This window comes from Sminthopsis crassicaudata, chromosome 5 (assembly GCF_048593235.1).
Source record: "Sminthopsis crassicaudata isolate SCR6 chromosome 5, ASM4859323v1, whole genome shotgun sequence".
NCBI classification, from domain to species: Eukaryota; Metazoa; Chordata; class Mammalia; order Dasyuromorphia; family Dasyuridae; genus Sminthopsis; species Sminthopsis crassicaudata.
In genome coordinates, this window is record NC_133621.1 from 220214 (window position 1) to 247491 (window position 27278).

Sequence of the window (27278 nt, forward strand, 5' to 3'; positions counted from 1 at the left end):
TCAGAGCACAGAATCTGGTGCTTTGGCTCAGTCTGCAGTTTTAGCAGGGCAGTCTTTCTGCAGGGGAGGAGGAGGAGGAGAGTCTGGCAGGGAAGGAGCTGCTGGAGGTGCTGGGGAGGAGGAGGAGGAGAGTCTGGCAGGGAAGGAGCTGCTGGAGGTGCTGGGGAGGAGGAGCTCTCCGAGATGATCAGCCTGGGGGTGACAGCCCGGGAGGAGCAGGAGCCTGGGTGGAGTTTGGAGGCCTGGGAGGAAATTTGCAGCCCGGTGATGAGGGGGCAGAGCGGCCATCGAGAGAGAGAGAGAGAGAGAGAGAGAGAGAGAGAGAGAGAGACAGTGAGAATCCTTAAATCGTGCCCCTGGTTGTGATTGGATGAAAGTGTTCAAGCATCCTGGGGGAGGAGCTCCTCGGATTAGGAAATCCTTCCCAGATTGGGTTGGCAGGAAGCAGGAAGTCTCTGAGCTGGGATCCGTCTCTCTTCCCTGTAATTCGGACCTCTGTTCTTTTATTCTCTCCGAGCTAAGATCCCTTTGTCTTCTGGAAGCCAGCCCCGCGCTCGCAGCTCCCGGGTGGGTCCGAGCCCGCGTCCCGCGGGTTTCCCGGCTCCTGTTCTCTGCCCGGGCCGCTGGCTCTCATTCTCCTGACCTTGTGGTGAGTGTCCTCCGGGTCTATTAGGAGCATCCCTCTCTCCCGATCGTCCTCTGGATGAGCTCCTCCCCCTCCCGCTCCCCCTCTTCCGGGCTCCCCTCCCCTGCACCGCTCCGGGCCCGCCCTGCCCGGGTCTCCCGCCCGGACTTCACGCTGTGTCCGCAGGAATCCGGGAGGAGGGCGGACGGCGGTCTCCGGCCCGGCGTCCCGCGTCCCCGCCCCCGCCTCTGGCTTCCAGGTTCGCCGTCCTCCTTCAGAGCCGACCCTCCGTAGGGATCCGTGAGCCCCGGCTTCCTCCCCGCGGGCCCCTCCGTGCGCACCGCGACCCGCGCTCTCTCGGGCGCCCCCGTCCCCGGGCCCGGGCTCCTGGGCTGGCTCCCTCGCAGGTCCCAGGCATGTTGCTCCCTGCCTCTCCTTTCCCTTGAGGGCCCCCAAGCCCAGGCTCCACCCCAGGGTCCCGGCGTCCTCCCCGGCTCCGGGTTAGACCTTGGAACACAGTCTCCCTGCTTTGCCAGCATCAGCTGCCCCCCGGGGCACGTTTGTCACTCCGGTATCCCCGACTTCCAGCCATGACTGATATCCCTCCCTCGCTTCCCAGACCTCTTGCTTCCCTGGCCCCTCTTCTTCCAGAGCCTTCGGGGCTGAATCCCAGCTCGGATTTTGTCTTCCTGTCTCCGGCTTTCCCTGCTCATTCCCTGGTGGGTGCGTGGCACGGCCTTCCCCACCCCCGCCTTCCCTGGCAACCCTCCCTCCTCCCACGTCTAGCAGTCGCTCTATTATCCAGAGTTCTGTGTGTTAGTTCGGGGGAGGGGATAGGGTGGAGGGAGAGCTCTGACTCAGGAGCCACTGAGGCCCAGACTGCTCTTCTCCCACCCGGGATCCCCAGCCCCTTGTACCTCCGGGGTTTCTGCAAGAGGACAGGGAGAGGAGGGAGAAGAAGAGGAGAAAGAGGGGGAGGGGATGGATTTTCCCGTTCAGACCATCTTCATTTTCCGTCCTGGCCCCGCCCGGCTGCTGCCTGTCTTTTCCCTGAAGCTGGGACCAGGCTCAGCCCCTGTCAGTCTCTGGAGACGCGCTTCCTGCCCATGCAAACCCCTTTCCCCTTGCGGGAGGTTCTCCCTCTCCAGATTCTGGGGACCAAGGCCTGGGCCAAGCAGGGACTGGGACAAATGCAGACACCCAAACTGGAGGGAAATCGGACGGTTTTATGATGAGGGTCCCCAATACAGGTCACCCAGACTAGGAACCCCAAGAGAAGCAGCCTGGGGGGGTGACGGAGTGGGTAAGATGGGCTTCTCTATACAGAGGTAAGAAAGGAAGGACTCTGCCAGGAGCACTACGACTTTCTCTGGTTTTGAAATTAAATTAAAGTCTCCCTCCGTCAGCTGTGACCATGGTTAGTAAGAGCTTTAGCTGTTGCTTCCTTTGTGGCCCTATAAAGGGGGGGGGGGAGAGCAGTGGTGTCTGAGGCAAAGGCCCGGGACCAGATGAGGAACCTGACAAAACATAGTCACTTTGGACACTTTGCTACCTCCCTAGGGAGCCTGGAACCAGAGGGAATGTGTTCTGGAAGCCTCGGACCTCTTCCTCAGGTGAGTGCCGGCCCTCCATGATGGGAGCACCAGCAGCACGCACCACCCCTTCCAGGGACACAGAAGATGGAGTGGGAAGCTGGCGGCGCTTTAGGCATGAATGCTTTCTTTATCAAAAGGGGAATTACGTGTAATATAGAAGAAGTGGGGGGTGGGGGGAAGAGGGAGGCAGACTTCTGGATGTGATTGGCAGTTGGGAGAAGCAGCAAGATATGAGAAATTCTAAACCTAAACCTTTGTTGAATTAGTAAACTTGCACATCATTCCCAAATAAGCAGCTCTTTCCATGAAACTAGTGAAGTAAGTTTCTTGCCATATTTATTCAGGCAGAAAATGTTTTATTAAGATGCTTTCAATAATGACATTTCAGCTCTTTCAATGTAGTAATTGAAATAAACTGAAAAGCCAGTTGCTATTAGGATTTACTAAAAGGTGATCAAATGTGCCACAGAGACCCCAGTGCAATGCATAAACTCGAAGGAACTGAAGGAAAGGCAGATGCAAAAGAGAAACAAAATCCTTCAGTTGAAGGATGTCTAACAAATTGTGGTACATGAACATATTGGACTCATGAAAGCCATTGTCATCCACTTAAACCCGATGGTCTTCAGGTCCTCAGCGAAGTTTCACTTGATTTGTTAGTGTCAACTGCCAGGTGATTGTATCAACTCTGCTCCCTTTGAATCAAGGCTAGGGCCTAATGAGACTAAAGGTGGCTCAAAAAGTAGAATTTCCATACAAACTTTTCCAGATTCAGTTTTATAATTTTTACCATCAGTTAATCTATTTCATAAAAATCACTTATATACTAAAAACACACATTTAAACCCCAGCACCGTGGATACTGAGGTCTCTCTTACTTAAATGGGACAACATTCTTTTAGCAGCCTCTTCTCCAAGGCTAATAAAATTTTTGTGACCTTTTCCAAAGAGAAGACCTCAAGGTACTCGTTAAATCCCAGGTCTTTCCACATAGGTAGATTCATCAAGACCTTTGGTACTTTTCCCAAACTTTAAGGTACCATTTATTTATTTATTTATTTTTATTATTTTTTTTTTCCCCTGAGGCTGGGGTTAAGTGACTTGCCCAGGGTCAAACAGCTAGGAAGTGTTAAGTGTCTGAGACCAGATTGGAACTCAGGTCCTCCTGAATTCAGGGCTGGTGCTCTATCCACCGTACTACCTAGCTGTCCCTAAGGTACCATTTAAAAAAAGAAAAAACGAAAACAAAAACATGCTCAATTAGTGTAGTGGCTTATGCCACTCTTGAGTAGCTTAATTCATCATTTAGCATTTAGATCCAAAAAGGAGTAAGGGTATTATTGCATCATCCTCTAGGAATAATTGTACCATAGCAACATTGCATATGCAAGGGTTTCCCTAAAATCCCAATAGAAGAAAAATTAGAAGATAATAAATGTTGTCATAAATTTATAGTGTGAAATAAAGTGATTGACAAATGACATCAATTCAGTTGAAGGTGTTTCCAAATTGTGTTACATTAAAAAAAAAAAAAATCACTATATATCAATCAATTGTATACTGTGGATAGATTGCATTCAGTGACCAGTATAGCAGACTTTAGATCCAATTAGACTGTTTTATATCTTACTTTGGCATTTTTAAATGTATCATTCTTCCCTGTCATATGCATATGTACATGTGGCCCTATAAAGGGAGTGGGGGGGGGAGTGCAGTGAAATTTTAAGCATATTTTGCACTCAGCTCTGTCCTACCTATACAAAGTCAAATTTCAATATCATCCGAACAGTTACATATCTACCTCCTCACTAATTATTCACCTTTCTGAGTTGAGTCATGTGTGGTATTCTTGTTCTGTAGCAAATGATGAGTAAGTGGATTGCAGAAAAAAATCCTGGAAAGATTTAAGTAACTAATGCTGAGCGAAGTGAACAGAATCGGAGAACATTGTGCACAATAACAGCAACATGGTACAATGATTAACTATCTTAGTTATTCTCAATAATACTATGATCCAAGACAATTCCAAAAGAGAGATAAAAGCATGAATTCTGAATGCAGTTCAAAGCAGACTATTCAGTTTTTCTTCTTTTTTTTGTTTGCTTTCTCGTGTTTGTTTGTTTTTTTTTTTTCTATTCTGATTTTTCTTTCACAATATAACTAATTTGGGAAAATGTGTAAGATGATTCTATGTGTATAACCTATATCAAATAGATTATACATTAATCAGTGGGGAAAGGAATGATAGCACCAAAAACAATTAGAAACTGGGCATGTTAAAGAGTAAGTCATAGGAAAAATAATTTCATTTAAAAACTGCAGCAATGAGGCAGCATACCAGATATTTATGGGATGTGGTGTAATATAATTCTTTACTGCTTCTGGGATACGATATAAAGACCTGTGTTTGGCATTTAAAGCCATTTAAATGAAATTAAGTGAAAATTTAAAAAAAAATCTAAGGGTATAATTGCATTGTTATCCTGATATAATTTCTTATGCAAAGATTTCCCAAACATTCCACTTTCAAAAAATAGAAGAGAAATAACAACAGAAACAAAGTTATTGATATAAAACGTGAAAGAAAATTGTCAAATGGCATCAATTTCATTCAATGCCTTTCTGCATTAAGTTGAATATTTTGAATATTCTACATAAAATAATCAAGTCATCATCTCTCAATTTGACACTTTAGATTGATTGCACGCAGAGGAGGAGAGAGTAATTCTGATCAATGTCCTTTCATTCTTAGTTCCTCCTCATATTGCTTCAATATTCTATTTTAAGGGTATTGTGCCTTAAAGTCTGGTATGCTTGTAAAGGGTCAAAGATCACAAAGACATTGGGAGAATTGGTGCAATCCAATCTGGAGTTACATTTACAAATGATGTCTAGCATCCCCATTTTCCTAAAAGCCATTTGCTTCCAGTTGCTGAGAGTATAGTTTCGATTGCTTTGGCCCAGTCTGCAGTTTTAGCAGGGCAGTCTTTCTGCTCAAGAGGAGGAAATGATTTTGGAAGGGAAGAAGCTGCTGGAGGCTCTATGAAGGAGGAGCTCTCAGAGACCACCAGCCAGGGGGTGAGGGACCAGATGGAGTTTGGAGGCCTGGGAGGAATTTTGTGTGATGAGGGAGCAGAGCAGCAATCCAGAGCAGGAGAGACAGAATCCTTAAATCCTGCCCCTGGTTGTGATTGGATGAAAGTGCTCAACCATCCTAGGGGAGGAGCTCCTGGGACTAGCAAGTCTCTGAGCTGAGATCTTTCTCCTTTTTTCTCTCAGAGCTATGATCACTTTGTCTTCTGGAAGCCACACCTGTGCTTGCAGCTCCCAGGTAGGTCTGAGCCAACATCCCCCGGATTTCCTGGCTTCTGTTGACTTCCCATTAGGTCTCATTCTCCTCTTCTGACCTCCTGATGAGTGTCTTACAGGTCTACCAGGAACATCCCTTTCTACCAAGCCTTCCTCTTCATGAGCTCCCCACCCCTAAACCTTTTCCAGACTCCCAACCTCTTGTACAACTTACTGTCTCACCTGCCTCGATTTGCCTTCCGGACTTCAGATTTTGTTCGTAAGAATCCAAGAGTGCTGATTTCAGTCTTCTGATTAGGGCCTGGGAATCCTGTATCACCTCTTGCTTAGAAACTCACATGTCCTCCTTCAGATCCAATACTCTTTAAGGATCCTTGAGTCTCATCTTCCTACCCTCGGGATCCTACCTCCATACAGTGGCCAAAGCTCTTTCCTGCTCCCCTTTAACTGAATGCATGGATCTTGGGCTAGTTCCCTATCAGGTCCCAGGCATGGGGCTCCCTGTCTCTGCTTTCCCTTTAGGGACCCCAAGCCCAGGCTCCAACAGAGGGTCCCAGCTGTCCTCACTAGCTCCTAATTAGACCTTGGAACATAGTTTACCTGCTTTTCCAGGATCAGCTGTTCCCCTGAAGCACTTTTGACACTCTGGTATCCCCAACTTCTTAGCCATGACTTATATTCATCCTTCCTTCCCAGGTACTCCCTTGGCTTCCCAGACCTCTTGCTTCTCTGGCCCCTCTTCTTTCAGAGCCTTCAAGGTTGAATCCCACATTGGATTTTGTCTTTCTGTCTCAGGCTTACCCTGCTCATTCCCTGGTGGCTCCACTGCAGTCTTCCCCACTCCCACCTTCCCTGGCAACCCTCCCTCCTATATCAAGGAGTCACTCTATTATCTAGAGTTGTGTGTGTGTTAGTTGGGGAGAAGGGATACAGGGAGGATAGAAAGCCAAGTGGAGGGAGAGCGCTGACTCAGGAGCCATTGACACATTGACTGGTCTCCTCCTACTTGGGATCCCAAGACCCTTGTATCTCTGGGGTCAGGGAGAGGACAGAGAAGAAGAGGAGAAAGAGAGGGAGGGGATGGGTTTTCCTGTTCAGACCATTTTCATTTTCCATCTTGGCCCCGCCCGGCCTGCTGCCTGTTTTTTCCCTGAAGCAGGGACCACACTCACCCCCTAAGTCTCTGGAGACTTGCTTCCTGACTATGGAAACCCCTTTCCCCTTCTGGGATGGTTCTCCCTCTCCAGATTCTGGGGACCAAGGCCTGGCCCAAGCACGGACTGGGACAAATGTAGACACCAAATTTAGAGGGAAATTGGAACAGTTTTATTATGAGGGTCCCCAATAGAGATTACCCAGACTAGGAACCCCAAGACAATCAGGCTGGGACTAAGATGATGGAGTGGGTAAGATGGGCTTTTCTATGCAGAGGTAAGAAAGTGAAAGGACTCTGTCAGGAGCTCTAGGACTTTCTCTTGCTTTTCAAAGAGACTTAGAATTAAAGTTTCCCTCAGCTGTGACCATGGTTAGTAAGAGCTTTAGCTGTTGCTTCCCTTATGACCCTAAAAAGGTTGGGGGGAGAAGGGGCATTGGTGTCTGAGGTAAAGGCCAGGGACCAGATGGAGGAACCTGACAAAATGGAGTCACTTTGGACACTTTGCTATCTCCCTAGGGAGCCTGGAGCCAGAGGGAATGTGTCCCGGGAGCCTCAGACCTCTTCCTCAGGTGAGTGCAGGCCCTCCATGATCTGAGCAGAATCAGAACTCACAATCACTTCCACCGACACAGAAGATGGAGTGGGAAGCTGGCGGCGCTTTCCCTATGGATCCCTTCTTTACAAAGGAGGAAGTAAGTGTTATCCTGTGGGAACGACCCTCCTCTGCTCTGTTTCAGACTGACCCATTGGGTCCTCGGTAGCGTGAGCAACATCTGCACCATCAGCTCTGGCAGGAGGAAGGCAGCGGGAGCCTGAGCTCTCGGGAACTCCTGGGTCACGGCACTGATCAGAATTTTCATACATACAAGTGGATACACATGTACATGTATGTGTGTATGTGTATAGATAGTTATAGATACATGCACCCACATATATATACACACATGTACTTTTATATCAGTCGAGATTCCCCTTTTCATTACATCACCTGCTCCCCCACCATTGAGAAAACAAGTAAAACAAAATCCAGACCGGTGTTCCACCCTTAAGTAATAGGGAGCATATTTCATTCTCATTGTCCCTCTGGAATCTCATTGGATCTTTATGCTCATCTGCCTTTAGGGCAATAGTATTCCAGTACTTTTGTGGAACTCACTCAATCCCCATTCACAGCTAATCCCCCAGATTCCCCGATCACCTCAAAAGAATAATACATATTCCTTTACATCCTTTGGTTTGTTTTTCTCGGGACTAATCCCTCACTTAGTCCATCCTCCCTCTAGTTGCCCCTCTGTTTTCTTCTTCCCCCTTTTTACTGGAGAATGAAATGTATTTCTCATTTATCTCTATGTTGTGTGTATTTTTCCTTCCTTTGACTAGATGAGGGAAGCTTCAGATTCCCCACCCATTCCTTCCTCCTTGTTTGGAGAAATGTCTAATTTTTGGCCTCCTTACCTAAGAAAACATTTCCCAGCCCTCCTTTCTCTCCATCACCTGAGGATATTCCTTTTTCCTTCTTTCTAGTCTCTCCTTAAGGTCAAGACATACAGAACCCCTCCCATCTTCACTCTTCTTTGATAACCTCTGTGTGATCCTAATAGGGATCCCAGGGGACACATCATCTCATCATAAGTAAATATAAGTAATTTGTCCTTTTATTTTATCCCTGAGGCTAGTTAATCCTGGATTACTTTTTTCATATTTCTCTGTTATGGGCCAGAACTTGAAACAAGGTGCTAACGCTCATGTACTTAGTTCACACCTTTAAAAGAGTTCACATATTAAAATTCACACCTTTAGAGAGCATATGTAAGGGGGAGTTCACAAGCCCACAAAAAGACAAGCGCAGTCTTGTACTTTGGGAGATTCACAACAAGTCAGAAACCCACAATCCCACTCTCTTGGAGGCAGAGTCAGAGTCGTTCCAACTTCCACCTTTGTGTTGGCTGGCGCCATTGGCAAGACAAGAGACTGAATCTGGCAGAGACCAAGGACTAGCAGCAAGAGTTCTCGGAATCAAGGAGAGAGATAGGCCTCTAAGAAAGCTAATGGGCCCAGGGAAAGAGTCAAGACTTTGAAGGAAAAAATAAAGGATCTGGACTTTAACTCCTGGCTGCATTCAGGGTGATTACTCTGAACTGAAATTAAGGCTGCTCTCAGAAGCCCCCAAAGAAATCTGCTCCCAGAGAACATTATATTCTAGAGAAGAACACTAAATTTCTCTTCACTTGTCCTTGAACTTCTAAGGTTTTCTCCATTCACCATTTTTTTTTTCTTTTGATCAGAAATACTTGTAAGGACTTTCACTAAAGGTCCTTCCCCCCCATAGCATTATGTGCAGTTTTGTTTCAGGGATTCTTTTTGGCTCTGAGAGCATGTCCTTTGCTTTCTGGCATGTCCTCTTCCCAGTTCTGAGCTTCTTAACAATGTTGCTGTCAAATTTTGTGTGGTCCTAAGGGTAGCTCCTTGTACTTGAATCGCATTGGACTTTCTTTCGGGCACCTTGCAGGTGTTTTCCCTGACCTGGAAGCTCTGCATTCTGACTGGGATATTTCTGGGAGTTTTCATTCCAGGCTCTCTTTCAGGAAGTGATCTGTGTTTCCTTGGCCATGGGGAGCTCTATTCACATAAAAGCACAGAGGTCAGTCACAGAGAGGCAAGCAAGGTGGGAGAACAAAGGAGATTGCCCATATTGCACATTCTGGCACTTTCCCAAGGCTCCTGAGACAGGGGAGGGATCCAGGACATAATCTCCTGTGACCTCTAAGACTGTTGTTCCTGGACTTTATCTGGGAAAGGAAAGTTCTTTTGACTCCACAAGGTTCTGGGAAGAGCAGCTGAAAGCACTTTCTGAGGCAAAATTCAGGGCCTGTCTCCTGGCAGTCATCTGAAATTTTTTATTTCTACTTTATCCTCTCTAGAAGATATGGGAGTTGGGGGGAGGGGAAGCGGGAAAAGAGGGAGGAGGAGTGGAGGGAAGAGGAAGGCAGCTAGATGGCACAGTGGACAGAGCAGCAGCCCTGAAGTCAGGAGGACCTGAGTTCAAATCTGGCCTCAGACACTTAACACTTGCTAGCTATGTCACTTAACCCCAGCTGCCTCACTAAAAACAAATAATAATAAGGCATGTGGGATCTAAAGCTCACTTGTGCAATGGTCCAGTCTAGCTCCTCTGAAGGGCTCAGAATAAGTCCTTATCAGGATAAGCAAAAGTCCTTGCCCCACGTTGTGGAAGCCAATATGTAATGTGTTGTTGTCTCCAGAAGCTGCCGATCTAAATTGGCGCTCCCTGGGAAGAGATCTGCTGTGTTAACTCAAATCTCTCAGACAGATTCTTCTTCCTGTAGAGAACCGTTGTCTCCAGACAGTTGCCATTAACTCTGGTCCATAGTAGTGACTTCCCTCTTTTATCCTCCCAGAGAATGGGCATGGGGTAATGCAAGGGCTTCTGGGAAAAATCACTTCAACCAATGAACTTTCTCCTCCTAAGCATGCAAGCTCTTCCCCAGAAATTCACAAGTAAAACTCCCAGTCATAGCCAGAACTAGAGAATTGTCAAGTAGCGACTTAGCACTTAGTAAGAACCTAACATCTCATTATCTCATTAGCACTTAGTGAGAACCTAACACACTTGCAGTCTTGTGTCTCGGCTGCTTTTTAATGGCGTTCTGAGAGTCTGGTGGTAGGCAAGTCTGATCTTGGTCTCTTCTGGCTGACTTGTTTTCCCTTTATTGTCTTCCCTGTTAAGTCTCCTGAATTTGCCACAGTGTTTGTCCCGGCCTCGTGGATGCCCTTTGACCCCCACAAACCTGTAGAGAGTTTGATGTGTGGCCAAGGTCCTAGGAACACCCAGATTCTTTCTTCCATTGGGTCATCACCATGTCTCCTCCTGCTCTTCCTTTTCTAAGAATCTGCTTGGGTTTATGGCCAAGCAAAGGGGCAGGGCTTGGAGACAGGAGTCCCTCCTCTGCATTTCTGCCTCAGTGTCTCAGATAACAATAGTGTTGCTCATGGGGAGGGTGTCTGTTTGCTCCTTGGTTCACCAATTCTGGCCCATTTCTTCAGGTCAGACTTGAAGGTGGAGCTGGGCTCTGCAGCAGTCCTGGAGGGAAGGTCTGGGCTGCTCTTGTTGCTGCTTGCTTAGGGTGCTGACTGTTGTTTTATTACAGACTCCCCCCGCCTTGGGCAGCAAGGAGGCCTATACCCAAAGTGGTCTGTTCATTCCTCCTGCTCTGAGGTGTGTGTTTGTTACCTGGGTGTGAGTAGAGCAGATTACTGCTGGACTCTGTCCCTGCTGGCCTCCTAGTCAGCTGTGCTGGCTCTGGGGCAGAATTGTGGTTCCCCTTTATTCTGAGATTCCCTTCCTAGTTACTCCCTTCCTGGCTGGGCTGGAGTGAAGACTCTTCCTTACAGCCCAAGCCTGAGACATGGCCCTGCTTCTGCTAACCCTAGCTTCCCGGCTGCTTGCCTCAGAGCCTCCCTACCCAGGACATCCAGGGCTTCACACAGATTCACTTGACCCTGGTTATGTGACTGGGATGTGGATCAAGGGTGAGAAAGCATCCTGTTACAGCTTCTTAATGTGTATCTGAGTCTTGCTGCCCTGTTACATAGGATCTGACTCCTCACCAGACTTTTCCCCAGGGTTTACAAGCCTCCCTTGTCTCCCCTCTCCCCTTCCCAGAGCCAAACCGGATGAAGGACTTTGATTTTTCTGATTTTCCTCATCAAAACCCAATCACTCAGTGACACTGTCCAGATCTCCTAGGAATCTTTGGAGTGGACTTCACTACATTGCTCCCCATTCAATTCCCTCCCCCTTCTCCCTCTGCTATCCTGGCTTAGCTACCCCAAAAGTGCTGTTCTCATGTTCTTCACTTTATATAAGCTGAGAAAAGCAAGACAGGTGTCCAGTAATTTACCCAGGGTCATATAGTCATTAAGTGTCTTAAGGCTTCTTGTAAACTAAGGTCTTCCTCAAGGTCATCCTTCTTGTAAAATTTCAATCAAAATGTTAGTATAGTAATAAAAATTTAAATTTTATTTGGTGGTATTTGCTATTTTCATTATGTTGACACAACCTAATCATTAGCACTGAAGATTCCTCTACTGTTTAGGTTGTCCGGCATTTCTTTAAGGATTGCTTTGCAACTGAATTTTTACAACTCTTAATTCCTGGATACTATTTGCATATTTTACTTATTTGGATGGGATTTCTCTCAATTATTCATGTACTTTGTTACTATTTCCTATAAATGCTCTTAACTTGGGGCAATTCACTATATATCTTGCAGCTTTGCATAAATTAATAACTACCTGAATTGACGTCTCTGCTGACTCCCTTGGTTTGTCTAGGTAAAGCATCCTCTCATCAGCAACAGGAATAGTTTGAGTTGTTCTTTACCCGTCTTTATTGCTGTCTTTCCTTTCTCTTGTGTTATTGCTATTGCTAGCATTTCCAGAAGAATGGGGAGACTAACCATCCTTGCTTTACTTCTGCATTTATTGGAAAAGTTTCTAATATGACCCCATTTCATGTGACACTTTTAGTTTTAGATAAATGTTTTTATGAATGGGAATGGAATAGGATTTCTCTCTCAATTATTCCTTCATGTACTTCATTACTATTTCTTAGAAATGTCCTTAACTTAGGAGGATTCATTGTGTATCCTGAAACTTTCCATAAACTATTAACTATCACACTTAATGTGTGGCTGTAAGTCTGTTTTTCCCTCGGATGAGTACTTCAGCAGGTTCCCAAAAATTGGGGGATATTGTTTCATCTTTCTCATTTTCTTTTGCAAAGTTATCATTCTGAGATTCCTGAATCCTTGTTCTCTGATTCAGTCATTAATACCTCGCTGATTAATCTCCATTTAGGTTTGTATCTTTTGTTGCTGATCCCTGTATCAATTTCCATTCTTCTTTCATTAGGGAGTAGAAGAAACAAAATCTCTTACCAAGAACTCTACTGATTCACTGATAAATGCAGGAAACATTTATTTTACCTTCTTGCAAGACCTTTAAGACTTCAAAGGCAGCATTTTATTTCTTTTCCTGAGCCCACTCCCTCCCCTGATTCCCTATTAATTGGATGTTACAGAAGTTACAGGACATGTGTCTCCATGCCCTTACAAAGCCCCAGAGGAACTTACATTCTAGAGGGAGAAGGTAATTGAGGAGGGCTGGGGGCAAAGACCAAGATTTTCTTTTCAAATCTCTGGCCACCACCCCTGATTACAAAAGTCAGGCCCTACCCCAAGAGCTTACATTGTTTTGGGGGAAGATGACCTTCACCCATTGTTATTACTTAATGCCCTTGTGGAGTGGTCAATGTTTTCATTTAAGTTTCATTTCTCCAATGTATTTTTCATAACTGGAACCTAAATGCCCATCCATTTCTCCCAATCCCCCCTTTTTTTTCTTTTTTTAATAATTCACTTTCCACATCCTTTTCTAACTCCTCAAATATGACTATTTTCTTTTGTTACATCCCACTTCACAAAAGTCCATAACCTCTCCACAGATCTCCTTACACAGATGGATAATTAATCCCAGAATTCTCTGCTCATTCTTCTGAGAGGTCTGTACTAGGAGTGAAACATGTTTCCTCTTTTTGCCAGTAACCTTTCTAGAGTCGTTCCATTTGTATCTCTCTACTCTGTAGCTCCCTTCACTCCCTCTGTCATCTAACTTATTCAGTAATATTTACTCACCAGAGTAGCAATGACTCAAATCCAGAACTAGATTCCTAGCTTTGAATTCATCAGTTACTAGCCTTGACTTAATTCTTTCAGATTCAGTCTTATTTCCTTCATGGAATGCCAGGGTAAAAGGAATAGACAATTGTGTTGGTGCAGGGGTACCCACTGAGATCTCAGAGAAAGCAGAGTGCTGCCTCTACAGGACCACCCAAGTTTTCTTGGGCTATGCTTATCCCTGAGTAATTGCCAGAGCTACCCTCAGGTATATTCCCAACTCAGGTACTTGCCCCTATGGTCCCCAGATTTTGGAATCTTTCACCCTGCTGTGAGGAGGGGCAATTTGATTCATTCCCCAGAGCTGAGGGACTAGCACAGAGCACTGCAATTCTCCCCAGGAATGGTATTTTGGTAACAGGAAGAATTTACTCTTATGTTTTTTCCATGCCCACAGAGAATGGTACTATGTGGGCAAGGGGCAACTGGCAGCACAAACATAGGAATTGCTTTTTGTTCATACTCTGTACAGAGCACTTTACCAATTCTACCCAAGTATTGGTGTCTATCATTTGCCTTAAATCGTTAACTTGCTTCCAAATGTTCCTAAGGGATCTATACCTATTACCAAAATTATTTTTCATGTGGCTAAACCCCAAGTTTTGGTGTCTGTCATCATCTGGTGTCTATCACTCACATCATTGGGTGCCTGTCCTATATCCCACTCCACTCTCTGTGCCCAATATCCTGTTCCTTTCTGTGCCCAACATCATAACCCACATCAATAGTACTTGCCAATTTTAGGTTTCAATATTACAACTATAGCCAAAAATAACTGAATTAGCAACCTCACAATTTTCCTAAGTGATATTCAGATAGAACATAGTCTGTCATAAAGATGGGCAGGAAGCTCATGTGATTTAAGCTGAGTTTCCAATTTTAATGTGCACACCAATTGAAAAAAAAAACTTTTAAGATTCATAATATAGGTCATCTCTAAATAATTTTGGACCAACTTTCATAAAGCTTATACACATATCTAGCAAAGCTGTCAAAATTTTAAAGCATAGCTCATAATTTTCACAAATTACCCAACAATTTAGAAAACAACATATTTAATCTAATTAGGAGGTAGAAACAGACCTTTTTAGGTATGTTACCAGAGAACTTAGTTTTAGTAACCATGTTTTTTACTTCAAATCAAATACAGTTTTAAACTTCTAGTAGCAATATTTTACTATGAATGCACACATATTTCTAAAATCTTATTCCAAAATGCATCAATTAGAAGTAATTCTATCATATACAATTTAAATTTAAATCACAGTAATTTAGGTCACATTTTGGGAAGAAAACTCTTCTTCCACATCAAAAACTCCATTCTCTTAGACTGCCCAAAATCTTTGAAATGTTAGCAACCTACTTGAAACCTGAGGACACAGGGCCCTAGGAACAAAATAGCATCGGCTTCTATCTGCCCCTAAATTTTGTACTCTTCCCTATATGAATGTATTGGGAAGGGGAAGAGATTTTAAAGTGTAAAATGGATTTCCCTTGATTTCCCCAAGCCATGAAGAAATTAACCATACCCTTTTATGGAATCCAGAGTCCCCTGAAGAGAGTTTTCAGACTCTGAGGGAATAGGGAATATAGAGACCCATCTAGAGAGAAACAGAAGCTGACTCCAGAGTATGGGATTTTGGAGAAGCCTACTGTTCTTCTATTAAAGAAATATGTGGCAGCTTACAGACATAAAGGCATTTAGTAAACTAATTAGATTGGCATCACAATAAATTTTGTTCCTGGATTGGATACAGGTTCAAACCTACAAATTATTATTAGTCCCTTCATGACAGTGGTTCTTGACCCCAATCTTTTGGAGTCTCCTGAACCCCCATACCATATCTGCTACCTTCCTTTGGGTCAGCCCTCCTTGGCACTCTTTCCCCTTTCCCCATGCCATATGATATCTCACCTAACTCCACTGTGCTTCTCAACCCTACTTATCTTCCTTGCAGCTAAGTAACTCTTTTAGGGTGCTAAGGCCCTTTCAGGATTTAGCCTGGTGTTGAGGTTCAGAAAGAGTCTCAAAAAGTTTGAGCATCACAGACCGTGTGGCAAGGTGTCTCAAAAGAATTTGCAGGCTTGATCCCATATCCAAATCAAGGGATTCTCCCTTTCTATTAGGTAACTGAGTTCCTCTGAAAAACTCTTTCATATGTTCTCCCAACTCTATTTCATTTTGACCATTCCTGGCATCTATTGTATCCCTTCATTTTGCCTGTAACCTATTCCTCTAAATAAATCTACCTTTTGTCAAAGAATTTGTCCTGGGCGAATTCTTCATGTGACTGAACCCCAACTTATGGTGCCTGCCATCATGTAATGTTCTGCTGTCTCAACTCAGTCTCTTGGCCAGATTCTTCCCGTAGCAAGCCGTCAACTCTGACTTAGAGTAGAGACTCCTCTTCCTCCAGAGAACCGCCCCAACTCTAGCCCACACAAGACTCTCTCCTTGTTCAATGGTGTCTTCTTTTATCCTCCCAGAGAATGGGCGTGGGATAATGCAAGGGCTTCTGGGAAAAAAATACTTCAACCAATGAACTTGCTCCTCCCCAGAAGTTCCAAGGGGTAAAACTCCCAGTCATGGCCGGAACTAGAGAATTGTTAAGTACAGACTTAGCACTTAGTAAGAGCCTAATATCTCATTATCTCATTAGCACTTAGTAAAAACCTAACACCATCATTTGGTGACAAACCCCACATCATAGATCACATCAACAGAAATGGAAGAAAACGAAATGGAAAACTGTTGTGATGTGGGAGTCCCCTGCCAGTAGCTCCTAGAGGTTTAACTCAGACTTGTAGAATGGATCTCTTCCTGGGGGAGGATGATGACTATGATAGAAGGAGACTGAGAAGTAGTTGCCTTCTCTGACCTTTCTCCTCTTCCCTCCTGCCTCCAATTTATTTCATTCCCAACCCACAAGGAACATCTGCCTTAGTAAAGGCTGCTTTGTTATGATTCACAGCTGTGGAGACTCTGAGAATTGACCTCCCCCCCCTCACTTAGGCATGGTCCTTTACAGAAAACCATGAGAATCTAATGATGTGCATGGACCAGGCTGGAAATGTAGACAAGCCTTGCCAAGCAGAAGGATGCTCTCAGATCTGTCCGCCTTCCCAATATCTCATCAGGTTGTTTGGATTTTTTATGAAATTTCATGATTCTTGTTCCCCCAAATTGATACGGTTCCAGGCATCTCTTTAAAACATTTATTTCTCATACATAATCTAGCAATATTGTCCCCATGAATTGGTTTTTAATTAATGAAGGAGGTATCTTTTCTAGTTATTCTTGGTTTTCTCTAATGAAATATTATAATTACAGAATAAATGCTTTAAACAAATAAAAGCAATCTCAAATAATCACAAATGTGGGCTGTTTTGCCCATGAAAACTCATACCCAGAGTGATCCCAGGCCTTCAATATAACAAATAATTCTACTTCACTTCACTGGAAATTGTCACCTACCACTTAGTGCAGGGCAGATCCTGATGAATATTTCTTCAGAATCCTCTTTTTTCATTAGATAAGACTTTATTCCGGCTTCTTAGAAAACAAAACACATCTTTTCTTTAATTTTATTCTCTTTTAAATGATCACATAAACTTTTTTCTCCCAGAGTATGCTGTACTTTCCAGCTTCTCACAAACACTGTGCAGAATTTCTTTTAAAATATATCACTGGAATCAGTTCTGCTGAGGAAGAAATTTCCCATCACCCTATTGTTCTCCTCATATCCATCTATTTCCCAGATAATACAAACTTTCTTCCTGATTCCACAAGGAGATTCATTCCTCAACAAAACATTTTTGTTTTTTGTTTGTTTTTTCCAACTGATCCTATAAAACTCTTTTTGTCAAAATTCAAAAAGGCTTACTGACCATGGTTACAGGAGCTGACTCTGACACTTATAAATGGTGTGACCTTTGAGCAAATACTTCCTCTGTGCTTCAGTTCCCTTCTCGAAATTGAACAGGGTTGGATTCCTGAATTCTGAAGTGAATTTCAGCTCTACATCTCATGATTTTTGTTGGTTTAGGAGTTGGTGACATTCAGGGATGTGGCTGTGGACTTTACCCAGGAGGAGTGGGGTCTTTTGGATGATCCTCAGAAAGAGCTGTACAAGGAGGTCATGTTGGAGAATGCCTGGAACCTGCTCTCCCTGGGTGAGGACATTTCCCTGAGTAAATGAATCTGCAATCAAAGGGAATATCTTTGGGTCCAGGGTTTGGGGGTAATCAATTAGAATGAGGAAAGTGCTGGTCTCCTGTGTCCAAGAGACAGGATCTTCCTGTATTTTTTATGCATTGAATGACAGGAAACTGAGGGTGTCCTTTGTTGCTCCTGAAGCTGTTTCTCAACCAATTTTAGGGAGCTTCACATCAAAGATTAAATCAGTGTAGAAGCATCTGAGAGATGTGGAATTAATCTCAGAGGTTACTTTGGCTAACCTCTACTTGGATGTGAATTTATTTATAAAGCTCTGAAATCCTCTGCATCCAGATAAAGAGCTAATAAATAAAAATTAAAAAAAAAAGAAAGAAAGAAAAAAAAAAGAGCTAATAAATAAAAATATGTATAGCAAAATTTTACACATGTATGTTTGTATGTAGACACACGTATATACATGTATATGTATGGGCATATATATATATTTGGTATGTATACAGATGTGTACATATATACCTATGTGTGTATATTTATGCATGTTTCTTTGTAATCTTTAGCATGAGGCCTGCAAAATGAAGGGGAAAAAATCTACTTGATTTTGTTGTCTCTCTGAAAGAAATAGGAAGTTGTACATTGTAGATTTACAGTTTCATGTTCAATCATCTTTTTTATTGTACTATGTTATAGAAATGGTTGTTTGCAAATTAAAGATAAAATAGAATATGGCAAATTAATGTCATTTTAACTTCCAAGGTAGGTGAAACTGTTATCCCCACTTAAGAGGTGAGGAAACTAAGGCAAACAATTTTAATTGGCTTACCAAGGAGTATATAGTTAATAACTGTCCAAGGCTTAATTTAAACAGGTACATTATATCATTCTCCACACTTATTACTGGCTCCCTTAAAATTTTAGATAATTTCTAGACACTGGATAATGGAATTTGTCTGTCCTTCTTTGAAGAAGGGGTGGCAAGCCTATTGATCAGGCTCAACACTTCTCAGGCCCAATAACTATTTTTATCCAGGGTAAAAGTTTCTGCCATAATGGAGCCTGAAAGGAGAGGAGGTGGGGGAAGAACATTTGGCTCTTTCTCAGAAAAAGTTGTACAACAGCACAATGGGGCACATCCTATTTGGACTTATTTGCTTGACAAGCACTAATGAATGAGTATAGACTGATATGTGTGAACCTAAAGGGTGAATCTCAAATGGAGGTAGCTCTGGATCTTCACTGTTTCCCTAAGGAGAACTAAATGACAAAATTCTCTCCATCTTCTTCCCTAACTTATTTTCCTTTCTAGGACTTCTAGTTCCCAGTGAATATGTGATCTCTTATTTTAATCAAAGAAAATCACAATGGATGCTGGACCAAGAATGTCTGAGTTGTGGCTCTCCAGGTGAGTGGGTGCCAAGAGGGATATGAAAGTTGTAGTTTCTGGAGGCTTGATGGAGTTACCCTGAAGTCAGTGCTTCATTTTAGAGAAAAAGACAAGCCATGGAATTGTTTTTCAGATATTCCTTGACAATGGTGTCCTGAACTGGTCACTGGATCTTGGGTTCTGAGATAAGATTAAAATTCACGTCTTCCTGATTCAAAGCCCTATCCACATTATCTCCACTGGACCGCGAGTTCTATTCTGATTCTGAAACAGATAACATGAAAATGGTCACACATGTATAAGGAGGAAACGAGAAAGAGAATCACCCAGTGAGAGATGGAATTTCATTTTTAAAATTCTCTAGTCAATAAAAAATTGCTTGTAAATTGCTATTAAAAAGAGTTATATTTCCATTGGCTCATGAAAAGTGCTTCTTCAGATATTACTTTGTTTTTTTCTATCACTGGTAAAGTGGCTACACTATTACTGAAATCCTACTTAAGGACCAACCTATGTTGTCCACCAATTCCTTTAAGAAACTGCCAGATAGAAAAGTAGTAACATAACCAGAAGATAAGTTCAGTTCAGCATTTCAATGAATGACACTTCTAGGTCTGTTTTTGTAGACAGGTTGTCTTCTTCCATGATGATTATATGAAGGCCTATGCTGTGTAATCCTAGTGATCATGGTTTTCAAGTAGCCTGTCAGCACTTTTGTATAAATGGAAACCCAGATAATATCCTGCTCTGGTGACTACAGGTTTGATGAGATGGGATTACTAGGTAACCCAAGAATGAAAGAACTATTCTGGTGCAATGAGAGACAGACACTGAGGGTCTTTTCTTGCCTGTGGCCATTTGTACAGGACTGTCCAACCTTCCTGGAATTTTGGAATTTGTTGCCAAGTTGAAAAACTGGAAAAAACATATATTGCACTTAGAAGCAGTTAAAGTTTGATGAAATCATGGCATAATCTCTAAAGGCAGTGTAGGATATTTTGAAGTCACTGAGAAAGATAGTTTTTAAGGTATACATATATATATTTATACAGAGTTGTTGTCCTAGAGGACAATTTACCATTTAAGAGCACACACAAATTTTAAGGTCAAATCCCTTGAGTAACTGTCTCAATTAAAGAGGTACAATAGCTTGCTCTACTTTTTAATGCCACAGGATGATTAATTCAAATTTCTGCATGAGATCATATTTTTAGATGTGGATAATTTCACAAATTTTTAAAAATTGTGTTTCTTAAAAGAATGTGCATAGGGATATGATGATTTTCTTTTTTTTTTTTTTTTTTAAGAAATAAGTAATGGCTGTCTCAAAAAAAAAGGTAATAGAACAAAATCGATTATGCATCAGATAAAAAAAAATGCAAAAATCACTGTTAGTATTCTTAATGTGCTCTCAGATAATGTAGAAAAAATAAATAAAATTGAAAGTAAGTACAGACCATAAAAGGAAAGAGGAAAATTGAGAGGGAAGAAATTTTGTCAAATGTTGTAGTCAGAACATACCCATGCACAAAGTGTGAATTCCTGTCTCAGCTGCTGGAATTTTGTTCACTACACTCAAACATTCTGAGTTTGGTCTGAGTTGTGCATATCATGAAAATGAAGGCACTTTCTGTATTGTTAAGGTTTACTGTAACAATCCAATGTATTTGTGCAGGAAGCTCATTGGAAATTAAATTATCCTTGGGATGTGAGCTCATATCATTTTTAAGTATCTGATTATGAACATTTAATGGCTAGCTGGGGAAAAAGAAAATAACTGAGTTTTTATTCTAGTGATAGAGCAAACAAGATATAAATATGTGTGTGGCAGTGTCTTGTCTGTATTTGTTTTATTATTGTTGTTGTTGTTGTTGTTGTTTTTAGAAAGAGAAATGAGACGTGAAATGAAGGAAAGTACTCCAGAGCAAAGTTTTTCAGTAGTAGAAACTCACAAGACAAGAATAATCAGTGATACTCCTGGTAACTTCACTTGGAAAGATATTTGTGATACACTTGAGAAAATCCACATTGGAGAGAAATCTTATGAGCATAACCAAAATGGAAAAGATTTAATAGAAAGGTGGGCTCTTACTAGACATAAGAAAATACACATATCTCTTGAATATAGCCAATATGTAAAGACTTACAAATATAAAAATGATTTTCCTCTACATTGGAATATCCATGCTGGACAGAAGCCTTATGAATGCAACCAATGTGGAAAGATTTTTAGTAATAAACGAACTCTTACTGTACATCAGAGAATCCACACTGGAGAGAAACCTTATGAATGTAACCAGTGTGGAAAGGCTTTTATAGGAAGTGGAAATCTTAATAGACATCAGAGAATCCATACAGGACAGAAACCTTATAAATGTAACCAATGTGAAAAGGCTTTTACACAAAAGGAATCTCTTACTAGACATCAGAGAAGCCACACTGGAGAAAAACCTTATAATTGTAACCAATGTGGAAAGGCCTTTACAAAAAAGGAATCTCTTATTGGACATCAGAGAATCCACACTGGAGAGAAACCTTATGAATGTAACCTATGTGGAAAGGCTTTCACAAAAAAACAATCTCTTACTATACATCAGAGAAATCATACTGGAGAAAAACCTTATAAATGTAATCAATGTGGAAAAGCTTTTACAGAAAATGGAACTCTGAGTGTGCATGAGAGAATCCACACTGGAGAAAAACCTTATGAATGTAACCAATGTGGAAAGGCTTTTAGTCATAAAGGAACTCTTACTATACATCAGAGAAACCACACTGGAGAGAAACCTTATGAATGTAATCATTGTGGAATGGCTTTTGCAGAAAGTAGAAGTCTTAATAGACATCAGATAATCCACACTGGAGAGAAACCTTATATATGTAATCAATGTGGAAAGACTTTTACAATAAAGCAGTCTCTTACTGGACATCAGAGAATCCACACTGGAGAAAAACCTTATAAATGTAATCAATGTGGAAAGACTTTTTCAAAAAAGGAATCTCTTATTGGACATCAGAGAATCCATACTGGAGAAAAACCTTATGAATGTAACCAGTGTGGAAAGGCTTTTACAAAAAGTGGAGCTCTTACTGGACATCAGATAATCCATACAGGAGAGAAACCTTATGAATGTAACCATTGTGGAAAGACTTTTACAAAAAAGGGATCTCTTACTGTACATCAGAGAATCCACACTGGAGAGAAACCTTATGAATGTAACCAATGTGGAAAGGCTTTTAGTCATAAAGGAAATCTTACTATACATCAGAGAAACCACAGTGGAGAGAAACCTTATGAATGTAATCAATGTGGAAAGGCTTTTACAGAAAGTGGAGGTCTTCATAAACATCAGAGAATCCATACAGGAGAGAAACCTTATAAATGTAACCAATGTGCAAAGACTTTTAGCCACAAAGTAACTCTAATTGTACATCAGAGAATCCACACTGGAGAGAAACCTTATAAATGTAACCAATGTGGAAAAGGTTTTACAAAAAAGGGAGCTCTTACTGGACATGGGAGAATCCACACTGGAGAGAAACCTTATGAATGTAACCAATGTGTAAAGGCTTTTACAAAAAAGGAATCTCTTACTGTACATCAGAGAATCCACACTGGGGAGAAACCTTATGAGTGTAACCAGTGTGGAAAGATTTTTAGGCAAAAGGGAGCTCTTACTGGACACTGGAGAATCCACACTGGAGAGAAACCTTATGAATGTAACCAATGTGGAAAGGCTTTTACAAAAAAAGAATCTCTTACTGTACATCAGAGAATCCACATTGGAGAGAAACCTTATGTATGTAACCAGTGAGGAAGGATTTTTAGGCAAAAAGGAGCTCTTACTGGACATCAGAGAAACCACACTGGAGAAAAATCTTATAAATGTAACCAATGTGGAAAGGGTTTATATAAAAAATAGGATTGGTTCTTGCTGGATCTATGAAGAAGGGTAAATGCATTAAAATAAAGAGGAAAATGACTTAGAGAATATTTTTGATGAGATGTGCTAGTGCTGATGCCTTCCATACTTACCCTTCCTTAGCTATAACACTATATGGAGGGTGAGGAAGAAAAAATAAAAGATGGCTAGGGACAGCAGGCAGCTTCTTAGCTATATTGCATCTTTCTTTTCCACCTGGTCACCTACTTGCAAGGCAGCATGGATAATGGAAAGATCCCTATATTTGGATTCAGAAGACAGGCGCTGAAATTCCAGTACTGCTGTAGTCTTGGGAAAGCAATTTAACTTAACTGGGTCTCTGTGCATTTAGGTTACATTAGGGTTTCTTCTGGTTCTAAATCCTTTGATCCTTGATCTGAGAAGCCAAAAAGGAGTTTAAAGATGAACCTTACCAAACAATGGCATTTATTCCTGGGTCCTCAGATTCACATTAGGGCAAATAACTTAGATGACTTCCTTTAGGGTATGACTGGCAACATTTGGAGAGGCAACAAGACATGGGAAATCCTAAACCGAGATTTTTGTTGACTTAGGAAACTTGTATATCATTCCTAAATCAACAACTGTGCAACTAGTGAAATAGATTTCTTGCCATATTTATTCAGGCAGAAAATATGTTTTATTCAAATGAATTTTTCAAGATGCTTTTATGAATAAAAGTTTTCAACTCTGATGTTTCAGCTTACATACATCAATTTGACAGTGATGACCCCAAAAGGTGGAAATATTGTTGGATGGCAAATTAGAGGGACAGCAATACAATGTATGTAGCTATGAATTGGTCCTCTTATTCTGAAAAGTCATTAAATATTAAGATTTATTCAAAGGTGATCAAATGTCTATACTTTGTGACTACTTTGACATCCTATTTCAAAGTACAAACTCTAAGGAAGTGAAAGAAAGCAATGCTTTAGCTACAATAAAATATTCATTGAAATAGATTTTTTGCATTTTATTTTATTTTTCTTGTAGCACAAAAAATATACATTATATAGTTATATATATATATATATTATGCATAAAAATTATAGATGCATGTCTGTCTATGCATCCTGTGAGACCATGACCTATGTCTCACCTAAGTTCACCGCAGAGGATCCATCCAATATGATGGAGTGACCAGAGAGCAAAAGAGTTAAACAAAAAGTCAGAGATTGAAAGAAACCATGACAGAAAGAGCCAGAGAATGAAAATAGTGTAAGAAAGAAATAGAGAGGTAGCAGGACAGAGGCAGAGAGAAATAAATTTTCACTTCTCCAGGTGTAAATTAATTAAATGTCGGTTTTGGAAATTTTACTTAGTTTAGCAATTGCTAACACGGGAGGGAGACATTCATATGTTTTGGGTTTGTTTTGTTTTTGATATTTACCACATTCCACACTCACTTATCTTCAACTAGAAGGGAGAAACCCTTGGTTTTTAAGACTGAGTGTTAGCATGCCAATGATAAGCCAAAAAACCCACATCAAAAATTCAACACACCAAATGCTGGCACTCCCATAAAGTCTCTACAAAACTTTCATTTGGAGTAATCACTTAAGCCTTTCAATTGAAAAACAACTTTTCTTATTTCTGCTTCATGATCTCTCTTGGATTCTAGTTATTTCAAACCATGTTATCACACCTAGTAATTCACAGGTTTCATTAATGCTTTACCCATTTCTAGACTTTTTTATATCCACCTTTCCATCTCTCTCCTCATTATATTACACAGTGTTCTCATAGTAGCACTTCCATGAATTTCTGTGAATCAGTTGATGAATAACCAATGATTTAGGGTTAGATTAAAAAGAGATGAGTAGTAAAAATAAAAAAGAGAGAGTGAAGAATAGAGAGAAGCTGAAAGAGAAAGAAAGAGCCCAAAACACACTGATAGAGAATGCCAGAGAGAGCAAGCTATAGTGAGATAGAGAGACAGAGACAGAAACATGGAGTAGTGGGAAGCCAGAGAATGAGGAAATGAGAAAGGAAAAAAAAAAAAAAGGAGCAATTCACAGAGACAGAAACAGAGCCAAGGACAGCAAGCCAGAATGAGAGAAAAGGAGATAAAATGCCAGAGAGAAAGAGAACCAGACAGTGAGAGAGTAAAAAGGAGAAAGTAAAAGAGTCAGGCAGATATAAACAGAAAAAGAGAGGAACAGAGTAAGAGGGAAAGAGATGGACTGAGAGAAATAAAAAAAAAAGAGGGAGAAAAAGATACAGAGTGAGAAAGAAATAGATTTAAAGAGAGAGAGACAGGGAGAGGTAGGTTGGTTGAGAGAAAGTGCCAGGATAGCAACTGAGTCAAAGAATGAGCCAGGGCAAGCTAGAGAGACAAGGAGAGACTGTGCCAGAGGGAGAGAGATGGAGATAAATAGCAAGAGGGGAAGCCAGAGAAAGAAAGAGAAATAGTGTCACAGCATGTATAATGTGGTCTTTAATATAAATATTGAATGAGTGAACTAAAATGAAATCTTTAAAAGGTGAATTATTCAGTTATTTGGTAAATGGACTAGTACCAAGACTTGGAAAAAAAGACTTTGAAAATAAAAAGAATTGGTAATTATTCAAGCTGATAATGTTCATAAACATACATGGAAAATGAGAGCAACCGAGAGAGTCAAAGATAGCAAGCCAGAGTGAGTCAGAGAAGGAGAGAAAATGTCAGGAGAGAGTGAAAAAGCAATAACAGGCTTGAGAGAGTAAGGAAAAAAAAAATTCAGAGAGAGTGGGAGGGAAGGAGAGAAAGAATGAGGTAATGTGTAAGAAAGATAGAGGAAGTAGGCCAGAGAGTCGAGAGAAAGTGAATGAAACAGAGAGAGGCAGAGGAAATGAGCTAGAGTAAACCAAAGTGAGAGGGAAAGAGTGAAGGTGACAGTGGGAAAGGAAAAAAGAGACAGAGACAGAAAGAGAAAAAGAAACCAAGAGAGACAGAGAGGGGAGCCAAAATGAGAGAGACTAGAAAAAGATCCACTCAGAGACAGAGACACAAAGAGTCAGAGAAAGCAAGCAAGAGCTAGAAAAAAAGGAGAGAAAGAAAGTGGCAGAGAGAGAAAGAGAGAGACAGGTAGTGAAAGAATGAATAGGAGAAAAAGAAACAAAGGAATAGAGAAACAGAAAGGAGACACTGACAGAGACAACAAGCCAAAGAGAACCACGTATTGAAAAAGTGAGATAGAAACAGGCAGAGAGAACTTTTTAATTTACTTTTCATATGTAATTAGTTAAATGTAGGGTTTGTTTTATAAATTATAGTTTTGGCATCAAATTATGTCAGAGAAAACACTGTTGATGTGAGGAACCTTCTGAGAGGAAGAAAGGCAAAAAGAAATGACAGAGCCAGAGAGACAGAAAAATGAGAATCTGGGGGGGAAAGACAGGTACAAACAAAGAGGGGAAGTCAGGAAGTAGAGAGAAAGAAACTGAGTGAGAAAAAGAGAGACTGAGACAGACACAAACTGAGAGAGAGAGAGAGAGATAAAGTGAGCCAGAGTGAGAGAGGAGGATAGAAACAAAGTACCAGAGGGAGAGAAAGAGATCCAGAAAGGAGAGAGTGAACAAGAGAAAAAGAAATGGAGGACCAGAGAGAAATAGAAAAAAAGAGAGAAAGGAATAGAGTCAGAAAGAGATAGGTGGATTATCAGAGAGTGAGAGTGAAAAAGAGAGTCAGAGAAACAACAAGAGAGGAATAGAAAGGGTCTGAGAAAGAAAGAGGTCAGCAGACAGACAGAAAGTGTGAGGAAGCCAAATAGTGACCAAAAGGGTGAGAAATAGATAGGAAAAGAGACACAGAGGCAATCAAACCAACAGATGAAGAAAGTCAGAGTGAGAAAGAAAAAGTGATTCCAAGGGCAGAGCCAAATAGAGACAGTCACAGCAAGAAACTTAGCCAGAGAGAGAGTGAAGGAGAGAAAAAGTGTCAGAAAGACACAAACAGTGAGAGTGACAAAGTGAGAAACCATGAGAGAAAGAAGAGAGGGACAGAGAAAGAATGAAAGAGGCAGAAAAAGAGAACCAACAAATAGAGTGAAACTGAGAAAAAGAGAAACATGGGGAGGAGTGAGACAGAAAGGTACAAAGAGTAAGCAAAAAATAGCCTGAGAATGAACAAGAGACTGAAAAAAAAAAAAAAAAATAGAGAAGAAAGAGTAAGAGACAGAGAGCAAGCCAGAGAGTGAAAAATAGAGTGAGAAAGAAACAGAGTTAAAAAGGAGAGTCAGTTAAAGAAAGAAAGAGCGAGAAAGAAAAAGAAGCAGGAGACAAATTTAGAAAAAGTTAAAGTGAGGGAGTAAAAAACTCAGAAAGAGACATACAGAAACTGTAAAGGAGAAAC

At 41.4% G+C, this 27278-nt stretch overlaps 1 protein-coding gene across 2 annotated transcripts; it reads left to right on the plus strand.

Moving 5' to 3' along the window:
* The first annotated feature begins 147 nt into the window (after positions 1 to 147).
* LOC141544490 (KRAB domain-containing protein 5-like) lies at positions 148 to 26047 on the plus strand. 2 transcript variants are annotated; one of them, XM_074270734.1, is made up of 7 exons: positions 148 to 649; positions 2186 to 2238; positions 5500 to 5551; positions 7202 to 7254; positions 17490 to 17616; positions 18924 to 19019; positions 20886 to 26047. In XM_074270734.1, the coding sequence occupies exons 2-7, from the start codon at positions 2206 to 2208 to the stop codon at positions 22814 to 22816; spliced, it is 2292 nt and encodes a 763-aa protein (XP_074126835.1). In that variant the 5' UTR covers positions 148 to 649; positions 2186 to 2205; the 3' UTR covers positions 22817 to 26047. The 2 variants fall into 2 exon arrangements, with proteins under 2 accessions (XP_074126835.1, XP_074126836.1); XM_074270735.1 differs by lacking the exon at positions 20886 to 26047 and adding an exon at positions 19135 to 19412 and having other exon boundaries at positions 150 to 649.
* The last annotated feature ends 1231 nt before the right edge of the window (positions 26048 to 27278 follow it).